Consider the following 16775-nt stretch of genomic DNA (forward strand, 5'->3'; position numbering starts at 1 on the left):
AATACAACCTTCTAAGTCCATCTTGTGTGTTTCATATGTATATTTGTTTAAGGCTAACGACATGGTTGACCTGTGACCTATCAGTTATCAGCTTGTCCCTGGAGAAGAGTGATTCCAGTATTTATATATGTACATATACACACACATACATAAGTACACAGATACAACTATCTGTGTCCATTTAGTATTGTTTATATCAAAATGTGTTTAGGACTGACTACAGAATTGACTATCAGGGTTATCAGGTTTGTCCCTGGAAAAGACTGGGTCTTCCTCTGAGCAGATATCAGTTGCCTTAGTTCTTCATTTAGGGATATGGCCTTGTAAGAGTTGTATCCACCTTGGCATATCAGCTGATGTTGTATGGGTTATTGTTGCCATCTCATGTCATGCAGCTTCCCTGTCAAACATAGAAGACACTGCCTTGCAGCTGATGTCCTAAAGGCTTTTTCTAGCAGATGACTACTTTTTCAAATCATTTAAAAGCATAATCATGTGTGTATATATGTGTATAAAATGGGATCCATTAGTATCATTTATAGGCCATGGTCCAGCTAGTCCAACAATGACTGCCTATGAATAGAATTTCCAGTAATCCAGTAGTTGCTTAGTTCATGAGGGTGGATGTCTCAACTGGTCTTCAGTATATGCCAGAATCCCAAAGAAGTAGGCTCTAATGCTAATGAAGGTGTGTTCTTGCTAGTGAGGTCAAGAACAAGCAGGCAGAAAATCAAAAGCTTTCTTCTTCCATGCCCTTTTATATTGGCTTCCAGTAGAAGGTGTGGACCTTTCCACCTCAAAAGATGTGGATTAAAGATGTGTCTTCCCACTTCAAAGATCTGGATTCAAAGTGAATCTTACACTTGAAATTATTTAACCAAGCAAAAATACTTCATAGGTGTGTCAAGCCATTTGGGGGTGACATTCAGAATGTCACCATGGAGTAACAATGGAGAAAATGTTATACCTCAAGGAAAGATCTGAGAGGAAAGGGAGACATTTGAGCCTCTTTTGGAGAATTCATTTACAAGGTGGTTCTGAAGTAGAAGAGTGTCTTAGCTAGGACTATTATTGCTGTGATGAAACATCACAACCCCAAGCAACTTGGGGAGGAAAGGGTTTGCTTGGCTTAAGTATCCTGAGGTGCAGTCCACTGAGGAAAGCCAAGGCAGGAAGTATACTAGGCAAGAACCTGGAGGCAAAACTGATGCAGAGGCCATGGAGCAGTGCTTGTTATGGGCCTGATCGTCATGACTTGCTCAGCCTGCCTTCTTACAGCACCAGGACCACCAGCCCAGAAAGGTACTACTCACGATAGGCTGGGTGTTCCCATATCAATTCATTAAGAAAATGTTCTACAGGCTTGCCTACATCCCAGTCTTAGGAAAGCATTTTCTCAGTTGAGAGTCTCTCCTCTCAGGTGACTATAACCTGTGTCAAGGTGGGATAAAACTAACCAGCACAAGGGCAAGTACAGGTGGAATGCACTTGTAGATGCAAGTAGGTGGGGGCAGTATGGAAACCTGGTGGCAACTGCTCTGTTAGAATATGCCTGTGTGAGCAGTAGAGATAGAGTGGGCAAACATGTAATAAGGCTTTCCCATGGAGGTGAGGAGTGTTCCACAGTCTGAATAAAAAATAAGAAAGAAAGAAATACATAAAGGAAGGCAACTTTGTATGTTTGTTAATTGTCCTAAGTGCAATGTGAAGGATGCACCGCTGAATGAAGGGAGATTGCTGGTACATATATCCTCACCCATATCCCAGACATTGCCAGATCAATGTGAAAGTGAATGCATCACCCAGAGTAAGCCTGTGGCAGTAAAGCTATCAGTCACCTTCATCAAACACTGTAGTTCTCTGTTCAGTCTGATATAGAAATGCTGAGGTATTTGCTATGTAGACATCAAATTATTCTACCTAGAGTTAGGAGTCTGTGTACAAAGACTCCTAACTCCTAAGAGTGAACAAATTACTCAGCATTTTTAACACAGCTATAATAATTACATATACTCCCTTTATACACTTGTATAAAACTTGACACAAAATAATAAAATGTGAATGTTAGGTGTCTAGGCATCATGTTGGGAAAAGCATTTCTTTAAAATATTCATTATTTCATGTCACACTACATAATTGCCATTTTAGAGCATATGAGAATGAAACCACTTTAATATTCCAAGAGTTACCTCTTAAGCATCAGACCTTTAATATTCACTAGCAAAATTTAGTATTATACAAATAATAAATTCTTTAAGTAGGTGCTCATTCACCTAGCCTTTATGTTAATTTGATGTTTGATGTCACTATCAACCTATTGTTTTCCAAAGACATTTTATTCACACACTTTGCAATCACTTTCTGTAATAAGGACTTATAAAGACAAATCTTCCATTAGTCAGAATCATAAACCTGATTTATTTGACTCCCAAGGTTTCAGGTGTTGAGATTGCTGTGATTGAACATGGTGCTGGACTTCCTGTGATAGACAGGTGGAGCTTTAAGGGTGAAAATGTAAAATGTGATTGGGGTCAAAATGTTACCTTGAATCTTGAAATAAAGGAAGATTTAAGAGGTAGGCAGTGATGGCACATGCCTTTAATCACAGCACACAAGAGACAGAGGCAGACAGATCTCTGTGAGTTCAAGGTCAGCCTGGTTTACATAATGAGTGCCAGTATAGCCAGGACTACTTAGAGAGACTCTGTCTCAAAATAATAATAATAATAATAATAATAATAATAATAATAGTGATAATAATAATTAACTATATAGCTTTTACTTTTTTATTTACTATTTTCAGTTTTGTTGTTGTGCCCCAATCCCACTCATCTCTCCCTCTCCTCATACCTGCCCTCCACCCTTGCAATCTCCCCCCAACAAAGAAAGAAAAATGTTAATGTGGAAGCTGTAGTGTGTCACAGTGTGTCCCATTCTTTGCTTGCAGAAGTTTATTGCAATGACTCTTTGGTCTGGTATTAGGCCCCTGGCTTCTGTACTCTGTCAATACAGGAACCTCACTGGGACTCCTTTCAGATATCCTGCTGTGTCATGGAGATCCTTTAGTTCTGCATCTGTAGGGCAGGCCCCTTTATGCACTCCAGCAGTTCATCAATGGGGTAGATATTAGGGTGGGCCAATTCAAAGCCCTGGATCTGGGCCTTAGAGGTATCTGAGATGTCAGCTCTCCAGCTCTCTCAATCTCATGCCCTCAGGACTAGCTCATGGGCAATCCCTGCAACTAGGGCCAGCTCTACCCTGTTGCAGGCAAGGTGCAGAGCCTGCCCTCCTGAGTGCTGCAGCTGATGAGAGACATGGCCAGTTCTCCCACTTTCATGACCCTGAGACCAGCTCTCCTGTCTGCTGTAGGTGTCAAGGGATGAGACCTGGGGGCATCTCTCCCTCCCCCATGTCACTGCATGGCAGACAAGTTGCAGGGCCAGCTTACCTATACCCCCACCATCAAGGTCAGTTCTACTGTGCTACCCAGGTGAGGAACCAAGCCTGCTCTCCCAAGTGCTGCAGCAGATGAGGTGGGGGGGGGGGGCAGGGGGGGGCAGCTCTCTTACTCTCATAACCCTGTCAGGGCCAACTCTCTGGCCAGCTGCCAGTGAGGGGCAAAGTGAGAGGAGAGGATCTCCCTCTAAGGGCAGGTATAATTTAAAAAGATAGGACGAGGCTTGTAGGTAAGAGATAGTGTTTGACTGACATGTAAGGACCTGAATTCCATCCTCATCATCACAAAAAGGAACGTAAAAGAATATGCTGGGAACAACTGTTTCTGACAATACACATTTCTTTTGAAGGTCTCATCACAAGTATACTCTTAACAATGAGAAGTACATTTTCCTTAATTGTTCTAATTCAAGTTCATCTGCTTTTTCAAAATTCAGTCAAACTTGTTAAAATGTGATCAGACATAACTTATTTTTAGGTAGAATTATTTTAACAATTATTCTATGTATTGTACTTCTTTCTGCTTTTAAGTGTGCATATCAGTACGACTGCAAAGTTTTACATCCCTGTTTGTTTTCCTTGTAGATTTATTCCTCACGACATTGTCTGCCTCTAATGCCTTCCAGTTTGAGATATGGGAAAATTTGGTAAGAAATCACTTCTCTGAAGAATTTTTAAATTCCCCATAAGGGCATACAACTTATAAAATAAGATTACATGATCAGTCTGTTGGTTTCAGTAATGAACAGAACAACACTAAAAGCCATTGGTTGCATTGCTGCGCCCACCCTGCTGAATGCTGAAGTGCTAGTTAAGCATCAGGTCCTCTGCAGGTTGTTAGCATGACTGCCAATTAAAGCAATAAGCCTGCTCTAATGGAGATGTTAACAGGACCCCTGCTGGGCTATCAGCCATTGAAAGAGGATTCTAACATTTAATTTTTCAGCTTGGTGATCATGAACATATTTTTAAAAAGTAATTTTTTTCTTCTCACCTTTAGGCCTTCACAAATACACACAAAAATAAATAAATAAATAATTGGGAGAGGCAAGAGAAGTTGTATGCATAATCAAAATACATTATATACATTTATGAAAGTGTCAAAAAAACAAAACTAATTTTAAAGGATTAATTAATATCAACTGATACTGAATTCACTGACAGATTGACTGACTAAGGGACCTTTTCCCATAGGTCTTTTCTTCTTTTTTAAGACTTAATAAAAGAATTTCAAGGCAGATCATGATTTGATTTTTAGCTTGATATATGTAACATGAAAGATAAATTAATGAAGAACAAACCACCAGAAATATCAAAGCTCAATTCCAGGCTGCATAATGGAAACAGAATTCTAAGTCAGTAGAAGTGGCCAACTCAGTGACCTTTGTCACATGTTTGTCGAGCATGAAAGTGTCTGTCCTCATGGAAACTGGGCTAAGAGTCTGCTTGGTAGAATGTGTGAGAAGGAAGCATATTGGTGCATAGTAGGTACCACAGTTTATTATTAAACCTTTGATTTCCCACCTAATTACTCTGGATTATCTGATTATCTTCTATATAGTCCAAATTAAAGCCCTTTAGATTTTATAAAAATTCTATAAAAATTTAGATTTTATAAAAAGAGACCCTAATAGATTCTATAAAAATTGTAGTAAATAATGAGTTCTAACAAATGTACAGCACAAACAAGTGGGACGAGATTGCTGGAAAGTGATCTCTTACAGAAGGGCCAGTGATGTTGTTGACACAGGAAACTAAGGATCTGTTTAAACAAGACCAGAGCCTCTGAATGCTTCTTGTCGATGGCAGTTGGGTTTTTCCTTGATGCATCAAGGAAAAGAGGAAAAGGCTGAAGTACAATGAGGAATCTTGTTCAGTGTCCTGTTTTTAAAAACATAGCTGCATTTTTGTTTCTGATGATAACAAATCTTGTTAATTTTTTTATATTTGACACAAAGATTCCCACTGCTAGAAAACACTTGTTTGGAGATGACCTTTCATTCCTACCTCAAGTAAATCTTGAGCTTAGACTATCCCAAAATACAAACTAATAAAATTAATTAGTTTATCATGGGGATGAGAGAGGCAAGCCTCAATGCAAATAAGTAGAATTTGTAAATGAGATTATGAAGTGCTTTTACATGCATAGGACCCCTCTCCTCCTAGCCTAATTTGCAGGTAATCAAGCGTAGCATAACAGTGTCATGAAGCATGCAGATTCTTGATTGAGATCTTTTTACTTGAATAGGTTTTTCCTATGAAGAAAACAAATATTTTTATTAACTGAAACTAAGTTGTTTCAATAAACTGGCAGGGTCAGTGAGTAACCATTGAAGTAAACGTTTTTCAAACACTTTTCAAAAGCCTAGGCATGGTAACACATGTCTTTAATCCTAGCACTTGAGAAGTTGAGGCACACAGATCTCTGTGAGTTGAGGCCAGCCTGCTCTACATGGCACATTCCAGACCAGCCAATGCTATATAATAACACCTTGCCTCAAGCAAAAATCAAAAATAACACAAACAAAATAACCAGGGGGGCTAGAGAGATCATTCCATAGTTAACAGCACTACATGCTCTTCCAATGACACTAGGCTTGAGTCCAAGTCTCAGCACTCATATGGTGGCTCAAAAGTCTAGTCCTAAGGGATCCAGTGCTACCTTCTGGCCTCCAAAAGCCCTATATGCATATGATACATAGACATGCATGCAGACAGAACACACATACACACAAAATAAAAGTAAAAGTTAACATGTTCAAAAACAACAATTTTTTCTATCACTAAGCACTTGCTAAAGATGGTAAGGTAGGTTTGATTTACAGTAGGGCTTTTGATAGAGAGACGAGAGTTAGGGCTCAACTGCAAATAAAACAACAGCAAAGTGAAATTTTTATTGTCAAGAAACAAAAGAAATTAACTAAGAGGAAAAATGATCTTTGTTTGAACTCACCTAACAGGATCCTAGCTCAGAACAGGACAGAGCTACTGATTAACTGAAGGAAGAGGCATTCTGACCACTGTCATTTAGTTACAGGTTTTGTAGGTCTATAAGGATGGAAATGAAAGGCCAAGTTTGGGCTTAGCAGAATTCTTAAAAGAGCCTAACAGAAGTTAAATCAAAGAGAGATTTCAGGTCATTACTCACAGTAATACTGGGTGTATCATTAATATAAACGAAGGGAAATATATATATGTGTGTGTGTGTATTATACATATAATATTGATATATATATTATATATATAATGTGTGTATGTGTGTGTGTGTGTGTGTGTATATATATATGTGTGTGTGTGTGTGTGTGTGTGTGTGTGTGTATAAACTCAATCAGATAACAGTATTCCCAATATAGCTGACCATTTTCAGTGAAAGACTGGTCAAATACTTTGCATCAATATATCAGTTGACCAAGTAGAATCTTAAATGTATACTCAGCTCAGTGATCAAACTCTGGAAAATCTAGATGTATGGGCCAAGAGGATGGCCAAGACTGTTATGCCAGTGACTCCTCACAGGAAATGTGATGAGAGATATAAACCTTACATTACAGAGACCAAAACATGGGAACAGTTATTGTTCTCTGCTCCACCCAGGATTGTCAGTGAAGACTTGGAGAAACATTTGACATTTGAAATGGCTAGTAGAGTTTTAATGGTGGGAAGTCAGAGAAGAAGAGACAGTCAAGAAGTGAAGTGTACAAAAATCACCAAATGTACTCAGATTAGAAGCCAATTTGATCCAGATGATCAAAGAAATGTTGGAAAGTAAGATTAGAAAAACTGACTGGAGAGATGGCTCAACGGTTAAGAACACAGACTGCTCTTCCAGAGGTCCTCAGTCCAGAGGTTCCCAGCAACCACATGGTGGCTTACCAGCCATATGTAATGGGATCCGATACCCTCTTCTGGTGTGTCTGAAGAGAGCAACAGTTTACTCACACACATAAAATAAATAAAAATAATGTTTTTTAAAAGGATTGGAAAAACTACTGTAGACAATGTTACTATGGTCTGACTTCTAAACTAAGTAACTTGATCTTTAGTACTCTATTAAGAAGCTGTCAAACGATTTCAGATTGAGAGGCAGATAAGTAGAGCTTCGTTACCCCAGTTACTGATACCCTATATCAAATAGTTTGATTAAAAAAAAAAAAAACAACTGGAAGTGGTACAGTAGTGTGAGTAGGATTTACAGTAACCTAGGGAGAAGATGAATTACTTAAAGTAAATATTGGGAGTGGATGAAGAGAGATAACTGAGAGGGGAGAATTAATGTAATTAATGTGATGGTAACTTGTATTTTGTTCGAATGACCTACCACAGAAATAGAAAGGGTGAAGAAAATAACTAATACCAGGGATGGGGGGACCACATAATTTAGAAAAGTCATTCACAGAACTGGTGAGAGATGCAGAGCTGCAGTGCAAGGATGACAAGCATCATGGAACATTCTGGAGAACAAGCATGTCACACTGTGTTGTCTTGAACTTGCTGGTTTCTTTGATAATAGAAGTGGGAAAGAGGTTGGGATGCTCTTAGAATAAATAACAAAGAGCTAAATTATTCTTCTAAGTTTTTCACTTGACAAATGACTATGTATAATGGCCTAATTCAGACTATTTTGGCTTTAACAGGGTGGAAACTTCTCTATCCATAGTGTCTTTGAAAAACCTAAAAACCTGGTGGTGGTTGGACAGTCAGCATTTGCAGACTTTGGTAAGACTGGTTTTGTCTCTTAATGCTCTCACAAGTACAGATTCAAAGCACAACGGTGGCTAGAATTGATCACTTAGTGTGTTATCTCATTCCTTCTTTTCTCTTATGTGCTTGTGTAGTTAAATTAGTAGTGAACAAGTTGTAGAATGATAAAGAAGAAACTAAAGTAAGGATTTATTTCTTAGTAAAGTTATTTTAACAAAATAGTTGTGAGAATCTTTGTCACAGAATTTTTTAGTTTGTATAAAATTGATTCTATCTTCAGTTACACGGACAAATCCATTGGAAAAGATCATATAATTTTATAATTTTAGAAAAATGCTACTTTAAGATAACCTTATAATTCTTATAATGCTTAATAAAAATGTTGTTGTAATTTCAGGTTAACCATGGTCAATCAGAAATTATTATATCAAAATTACACTTAGAACACTCAAATTCCACTTGATTATAGATAGATTATTTAGTAACAATCTAACAAATTTAAATTTTTGTTGTTTATTGATTAGGAAAGGAATAAGATGTCAAATAATCCATGTGTAGAGGTTTCAGCTTTTTATTTAATCTGTGTATTATTTAGCATCTGGATATTTCTATTCTCTCTTATGAAAAAATTTTAAAATTCAGGTTCTCTGTAGCATCATACCTCTCTAAAACTATTGTTGTAACTTTCTCCAGCTAACTGGCCTTATGTTTTCAAGTACTCCCTCCTCCACCCTTTTACCCTGCCTCATCCCTCTATAAAATGCTCTCCCTTTAGATATTCACTGTGCCACCACCCTTTGATTTCACTGAACTGTCACCATGTAGAGGTCTTCCTTGTCCCCTGTGTCTAGAATTGTATGCCATACCCCCAACATTGGACCCTCTTTTCCATACCTAGTTTCTCCATCTAACATGCTAAACATCCTACCTATGAAACCCACAAAAATGCTTTCTTACTGTTTCTGTCATACCTGGACCAATGTTACTTATAAATACTATTTTTTGAGATTATAATTGCACCATAGTCCTATTCCTTTCCTTCCCTCTAAGCCTTCCCATATCCTCCTCTTTGCTCTCTTTCAAATTCATGTACTCATTTTTTTTATTTTATTTTTTACTTACTCACATTACATCTCACTCACTGCCCCTCTCACAGTCACCTCATCCCCTTCTCCTCTGAGCAGGTGGGAGGGACCCATGGGTATCCCCACTACCACCTTGGCACTACAAGTCTAGGTGCTTCCTCTCCCACTGAGGCCAGACAAGGCAGCCCAGCTAGAAGAACATATCTGACATACAGGCAAAAGCTTTTGGGATAGCTCCCACTCCAGTTGTTCAGGACCCACATGAAGACCAAGCTCTGCTACATATGTGAGAGAAAGCCTAGGTCCAGCCCACATATGTTCTTTGTTTGGCGGTTCAGACTCTGAGAGCCCCAAGAGTCCAAAACTGTTGGACTTCCTGTGGAGTTCCCATCCCCTTAAGGGCCCGCAGTTCTTCCTCCTGTTTTTTCATAAGAGTCCCCAATCTCCATGTACTGATTGACTGTGGGTGTCTGCATCTGTCTTAGTCAGCTTCTAGGTGGAGCCTTTCAGAGGGCAGCCATGCTAGACCCCTATCTGCAAGCATAACCGAGCATCATTAATAGTGGCAGGGATTAGTGTTCTCCCCATGCTGTGTATATGTGTGAGGAGGGGGGTGGAGAGACAGAGAGATCCTAAATACATAAATACAATCTGCTCAGTCTGTATAATGCTACCTGTATGTATGTTTTTAAGACTGACCATTTAGTATCAGATAAACAGTTGATGCGCTCCTCCCTAAGGAAGACTCTCCTAACGCCCCATGTTCCCCCTTTGCTTGTAGTTGTTCGTGTAGAGCTGAGGCTTCCTGAGTCTCCCCGTCTTGTTCAGATCATGATTAATCTATCATGTTGGTGAGGCTTTGTATTAGTCAGGGTTCCCCACGGTAACAGAACTGAAAGAATGACTCTATGTATAGAAAGGAGATTTATTAGAATGGCTTACGGACTGCAGTCCAGCTAATGCAACAATGGCTGGCTATGAACAGAAAGTCCAAGGAGCCTGTAGTTACTCAGTCCATGGGGTTGCGTAGTTTAGGTAGATCGTTAATAGGATGATTCCTTATGACTTGTCAAACATCTTTAGTGTTATTTTACCCTTCTCACTCCTCCTGTATTTATTTCCCTTCTTCCTCCCTAATTAGAGACCCTGGGTTTTCCTACTCTCTTCAGATCACTTGTACCCTGCTATTCCCCTCTCCATTGCTCCCCAACCCCCAACATGTTCCTGTTTTACTTTTCTGGTTTCTCCAGTTATTCCTGGTTGTGTACTCACATATGAAGATGTAGATCTAGGAGGCTCAGAAGAGAGAGAACATGGGCTTCTTGTCTTTCTGGGTCTGGGTTTTCTCAACCAATGTGATTTCTAGTTCAGTCCATTCACCTGACAAGATCCTGGTGAAGAGTGTGTCTTAAATAATTTTCATTAATTATCTTAAGTAAATGAAAAAAAGTGCATTAATTAACTTCTGACTTTTAAGAATCAAGCTCAAATTTAGTACAGAAATGTTTTCAAATAACATCCTAAAGCAAAACTTTGAATATCATCCATAGAGAAAGAGTAATGTATTAGTACTAGTGGTTGTTTTTGTTAAAGTTAACTGACTGACTGAACTAAAAACTATTCAGAATCTCAGTTGGTGATGATTTCAATATGAGACAACCTAGAACCAAAAATATTATATGGCATGCTCTTTATATTTTCATTTTTCTTATTCCTGAGTTCTGACCACTGAAAATATTTGATGGGAGACAATGCTTATACAGTGCCTCAGTGTCCTTTTCTATCTTTACACTGACAATTTTGTTTTTATGTAATTCTAGTAAAAACAACAGATTTAAATATGTCTCCCTCTACTGCTCCAGATGTTCTACTAAAACATTGCACTTGTACATATGGCCATGTGGCATATACAGTGCTAAGGAATTCTAAATCTGCTAATGCTGCAGAACTGTTTGAAACAACTATAATCCATCAGTATTTCCATTCCATGTCACTCTGTAGATTGTAGCCTCATATCTCTCATAATAGGCATGATTAGTCCCAGAATTTCTATCTACTTTATAGCAAAAAGTTACATAAGACATCTATCGTGATGTCAGAGATGCCAGATGTAGTTCTGATAAATACTTTGAATGTTTGATATAGTGATTGTGATGGTTAACATTAATTGTTGACTTGACAAAATCTAGAAACATCTAGAAGCTGGGTCTCTGAGCTGGAGGATTGTCTTGATTTTGTTAATTGATGTGGGACAACATGCTTTTTTAGCAGTGTAGCAGAGAATCCTGAACTGTATAAACATGGTGAAGCCAGCTGAGCATAGGCACACACGCCCTCATTCCTCCCTGTTCTGAATAGGATGTGATGTGCCAGCTTCCTCTAGCTCCTGCTGACGTGACATCCCTACTCCAATGGACTATAACCTGGAACTATGAACTGAAATGAACCCTTTCTCTCCTGAGTTGCTTTTGGCTAGGTGTTTAATGATAATAACAGGAAGAGATGCTAAGAGAAATTTATATAAAATTTATAAAATTGCTCCATTAGATTCCTGATTTTTTATATATATACTCAGCATTTACATTGGTTAGATATGATAAATTCTTACCTTATGCATGAGGTTTTTATAAAGCTGTACCTCAGACTTAATTACAGTCTCAAAACTACTGCATATTTAACCTATTTAACAATGTCTGTAAGTGTGAAAGCAAAATTACCCCCTTTGAATATAGAATTTCTATAGAATAATGATATCTTTTATACTGTTGTACATATCATTTCATAATTTAATAGATATCTTCAATATTTAGTAGTATAACACTACTTAATTGTGAACGTGTCACTATAATTCTGCTCTGATTAGTAGAACAACCCATTTCAGTGCCCTGTGAACTTTACAGTCTCTTCATTCTTTGATTGCTATAGCACTATAATAGTGACAACTGAAGACACCTTGTCTATTCTTAGATCTAATACAGTCATACATCTAAGAAGATGGTAAGATGTATTTCTGTCTCGCAAGTTATACCTGAAAAGAATCCCCTGGTGTCAGAGGAATGCAGAAGACTGAATGTTATGAGGGGACTAAATATCCTGTGCTGTTTTTCAAACAAGTCTGGCTGTTTGTTAATACACCTTTTCTTCAGTGTATACTCTGCAGTTTTTGCTCTGTACAAATGCCAAATCCAATGATTAGGAGAATCTTAGCTATGTTGTTTCTTGGATGTAGATGAGTACATAAGTCCTCTGTGCTTCACCCACTGAAGCACTGAACAGAGGATTACGTAGGTAGGTAAATTGGATTAATACTGAGATTAGTGGATAGTGAAAATGCTGTTTGCTACTTTCTCTTTTCCCTGAGCATTGTATTCCATTAGCAGCTTCCACAGGTCATTCTTTGTCTCTATTCCCTTCCAGAGTAGCACACATAGAGACAAATGGCTATTATATGTATTTAATCTGCTCTGGCCTACCATCACATTACCCCATAATTCTAGTAGTCTCAACTTAATTGGTAGGAATTTTTTAAGTTTTTTTATATCAGTAACATGGAAAGGATCTAGAAATTAGGATATGCAAGTACTTACTTTTCTTTCATATTAATAATAACTTTTATATCAAGAATTATTTTTATAAGAATGTATTTATAAGCCAGGCAGAATAATGAATTCTATTAGCCAACCTACATAGGAGGCTGAGTCCCTTCCTTTTTGCCCCCTTCCCTTCTCCTCTGAGAGAGTGGAGGCCTCCCTGGGTGTCCCCCAACCCTGGCACATCAAGTCTCTTCGGGGCTAGATGTATCTTCTTCCACTGAGTCCAGCAAGGCAGCCCTGTTAAGGCAGCATATTCCATAGGCAGGCAACAGCTTTAGAGGCAGCCTCTGCTCCAGTTGTTGGGGGACCCACATGAAGACTGAGCTATACATTTGCTACGTATGTGCAGGGGAGCCTAAGTCCATCTCATGTATGTTCTTTGGTTGGTGGTTCAGTTATAAAAGATTTTATACTATATGACCATTTTCCTAAATTATCCATTTCAAAACCATACATGTGTAGTTCTTGAAGGTATGTATATTTGTTTATAGATTTGGGGAGCAGAGGGGGGAGTCATAATCAAACAGAAATAAATCTGTTACAAAATTCACTAAGTGTTGATTTATCTTGGCATGAGATTGCTGTTTTGAAAGATTTTATTACTTTCTCATCAAAGTAAATTCAGCCCATTATTAAGTTTCTACTACATATTGTGAGCCTCCTAAAAAGAAATTCCTTAATTTCCCTTTGAATTCAGTCAGTTTTTTAGCTATGGCTCACTTGTAAATTGTTGTTCCTCATTTAGGACCAGGGTCTAACTTTATCTGAATACTCTTTCCTAAATATCAAGTAACAAATACACAGGATTTCTTAGCCTTGCTCGTCAAGATGTGGGGGGGGGGGGGGGGCAGGATTACAGTAACCCTGTTTTTCTCCTTTGAGTTAAGAGTCTACATGTGAAGCATCTATTGTTATCTCTCTCATATGTCACCATGCCTAGCTCTTACATGGTACCTGCAGTTGAGCTCTGCTCCTCCTGCATTCACAGCAAGCCCTCACCAGCAGGGCAGCCTGTGTCCTGTGATGAGCAAATACATCATCCTGTCTTCTGTCCCCAGGGTTTCTGATGAGAATGAGCAGTTTAAGTATTCCGTGTTCGTGATAGTTGCTTCTCTCTGTCGATTCACTAACTAGTGCCTCACAGGACCTTTGAGGTCTGTTCACCTGACTTCATTTTTTTTTTCTTTCTGCTCATCATACTTAATGCTGTCTTCCAGTGTTTGTCCTGTCTCTGCCACTGACCCTTAAGGGTCAAAACAAAAAATAATGTAACTAAAAACAAGCTATGACCATCAAATGCTCTGGCCTTTCAGGCTGTCCCTGTGCTAAAGTGTTCTTGGTCATTTGTGCTGAGACTAGTGAGCAGCTGTAGGAGGGCCAGCAAGCAGTGTCCTCCATGACGTCCCCTTCAGTTCAGCTTGAGCCCCTGCCCCAGCTTCCTTCATTGATGGGCTGTGACCTGTAACCTGAAGTAAGTCCTTCTCTTCCTGGGCTGCTTTTGGTCACAGTCTTTGTCAGCAATGAAGTCAAATAAGAACGGTGTTTATGGGTTTTTCTCTGTATGTTCATTTTCCTGACATTTTGATGAACTGCTAAGAGTTTTGTTCTAAAGCTGTCAGGACCTCTTGATTATAGAATTACATCATCTGCATAGAGGACTGCTTTGACTTCCTGCATGCCTAGTTATGTCCCTTGACTTCCCTCATCTTCTTGCCCTGGCTAATATTCCCAGTGTTATTTTGGGTAAGAGTGGAGAAAGTAGAAAGTCTTATTTTTTTGTGATTTTTGAAAATGATTGGAATTTGAAAATGTTTCCTATTGTAATATAATATGAGATAAAGGTGTGTTGGATATGCCTTTATTATCCTGAGATATGTTCCTTCATATATGTGCACTTTTATGAGCATAGGAATATACCACAAAGAGCTACACCTACACATTATTTATTTGTTCATTCAATCATTCATTTTTCTCTCATATATTATATCATGACCACAGTTCCTCTTCCTCCTCTCCTAGTCTCCACTCTTCCATTTCCCCTTTTCCCCAAATCCAGTCTTCCTCCATTTCCCTTCAGAAGAGAGCAGGCCTCCCAGAGATTTCAACCAAACATGTATAACAAATTACACTAAAACAAGGCACATAACAAGCATATACATAATTTTTAAATTTTTAAACATTTTAAAAAATAGACATAGTAGGTCAAATTTTCAAGGTAGCCAAACTGTACAGAGTACACTGCAAAGCACATACTATATGTATTTATATAAGGATACTCAGGAGACTGTCCCGGTGGCCACCCCTGTAGAAGAGAACACAGAGGAGCAGGAAGAAGGTGCCTCTAATACTTAGTACCTCTTGAATTGTTTAAAAAATACTGCAACAGTCAGCTATTGGATGGATCAGAGAACCCCAATGGAGGAGCTAGAGAAAGTACCCAAGGAGCTAAAGGGGTCTGCAACCCTATAAGTGGAACAACAATATGAACCAAACAGTACCCCCCGGAGCTTGTGACTCTAGGTGCATATCTATCAGAAGATGGCCTAGTCGGCCATCATTGGAAAGAGAGGCCCCTTGGTCTTGCAAACTTTGTGTGCCTCAGTACAGGGGAACACCAGGGCCAAGAAGTGGGAGTGGGTGGGTAGAGGAGTGGTGGGGGGGACGGTATGGGGGTCTTTTGGGATAGCATTGGAAATGTAAATGAAGAAAATACCTAATAAGTTAAAATAAATAAATAAAACCACAGCTAAGTTTTTGCAGTGAAATAAACCAACACTATGGAAACAGTGAGCTCATTGGGTGTTAGGGCTCACTACTAAGTTTCCAGCACTTGAGAGGCTGAGGCATGAGGATTGGGAGTTGGAAAGCAGTCTAAGCTACATAGCAAGATTCTGTCCCAAACAAACAAATGAAAAACAGCTAGCTTATTCAGCCATTACCCATTGAATTTAAATCATATGTAGGAAATTTTATGAGAAGAAATTGAATTTAAAGCTAAAATGTAGTAGTCGGAAGAGCTTTAATTATACAATTGGATGCAACAATTTGTATTTTACTAATTCTTTAGCTTACACTAGACATATATAAAGATAAAATAAGGCTTATCTGACTAGATAAAAGCAATGTTAAGAAATAATTCATTTCTAAATCCATTTATTTGCTTGGCAAATAAAGATGTTTTTGGCCCACTCCCCCCCCAAAAAAAAAAATACTTCAAGTGATCTGGAAAGCATACTTTATATTAAGGTCAGACTCCATTGGCTAAATCTTTATCCTGTAAAGCCTGTTTAAATGAATTATTGAGGTATTATAAACTTATTTTAGTCATACACTTTTCTTTATATATCTCTGTACTGTGAGGACTATATCTGTATTAATAATCCTTTGATTTCCATCCAGCTGTAAATACTACATTGGGCCCAAGTGAAATGACAGAGTAAATCAGTGATTAAAAAAAGCTCAAAAGATGCCCTGAATTTAAGGGTTAAATTACTATCTCATCACAGAAACACTTCGCTCTAGTCTCTCAGGCCTTCTAACAGTGGGGTCCTCATATATAAGGGGCATCAAAAGAGGTGATCCCAGAACCCTTGAGATATGATATTTTAAATATAGAGAGAAATGGCTATATATATATTATATCTGTCTCAGAAGGTAGGTACAGAGCAGTAGCACTCTTGCAGAAAATCTAGTCAGATGTAAAGAACCCTTGCCAGGCAGCCTGATGTAACCTATAAAGTTGCCAGTCAAAACTGCAACGAATATGTACCCTTCATTTGTGTCCTTGTTGGTGAAAATATGTGGGTGTTTTGAGAAGTCAAAGTATAGAAAACTCTGTAACTCACGAGGTGAAGTTTATGCTGAGTAAAAGGCACTTAAGCTACTTAAAAGTCCACCACATTTAAAATTGGCTATTTAATGTGTTACTGCATGCATACAT

The 16775-nt window shown here is 38.4% G+C and overlaps 1 protein-coding gene across 1 annotated transcript in view; it reads left to right on the top strand.

Moving 5' to 3' along the window:
* The window catches only part of Itfg1 (integrin alpha FG-GAP repeat containing 1), a 129324-nt gene that overhangs the window by 63624 nt on the left and 48925 nt on the right, over positions 1-16775 (top strand). Inside the window, exons 7-8 of the mRNA XM_021170171.3 lie at positions 4042-4103; positions 8091-8172. Coding sequence (XP_021025830.1) covers positions 4042-4103; positions 8091-8172 — 144 coding nt within the window. The remainder of the gene's footprint in view (positions 1-4041; positions 4104-8090; positions 8173-16775) is intronic.

This window comes from Mus caroli, unplaced genomic scaffold (genome assembly GCF_978045245.1).
Source record: "Mus caroli unplaced genomic scaffold, Mus_caroli_1 scaffold_10, whole genome shotgun sequence".
Taxonomy (NCBI): domain Eukaryota; kingdom Metazoa; phylum Chordata; class Mammalia; order Rodentia; family Muridae; genus Mus; species Mus caroli.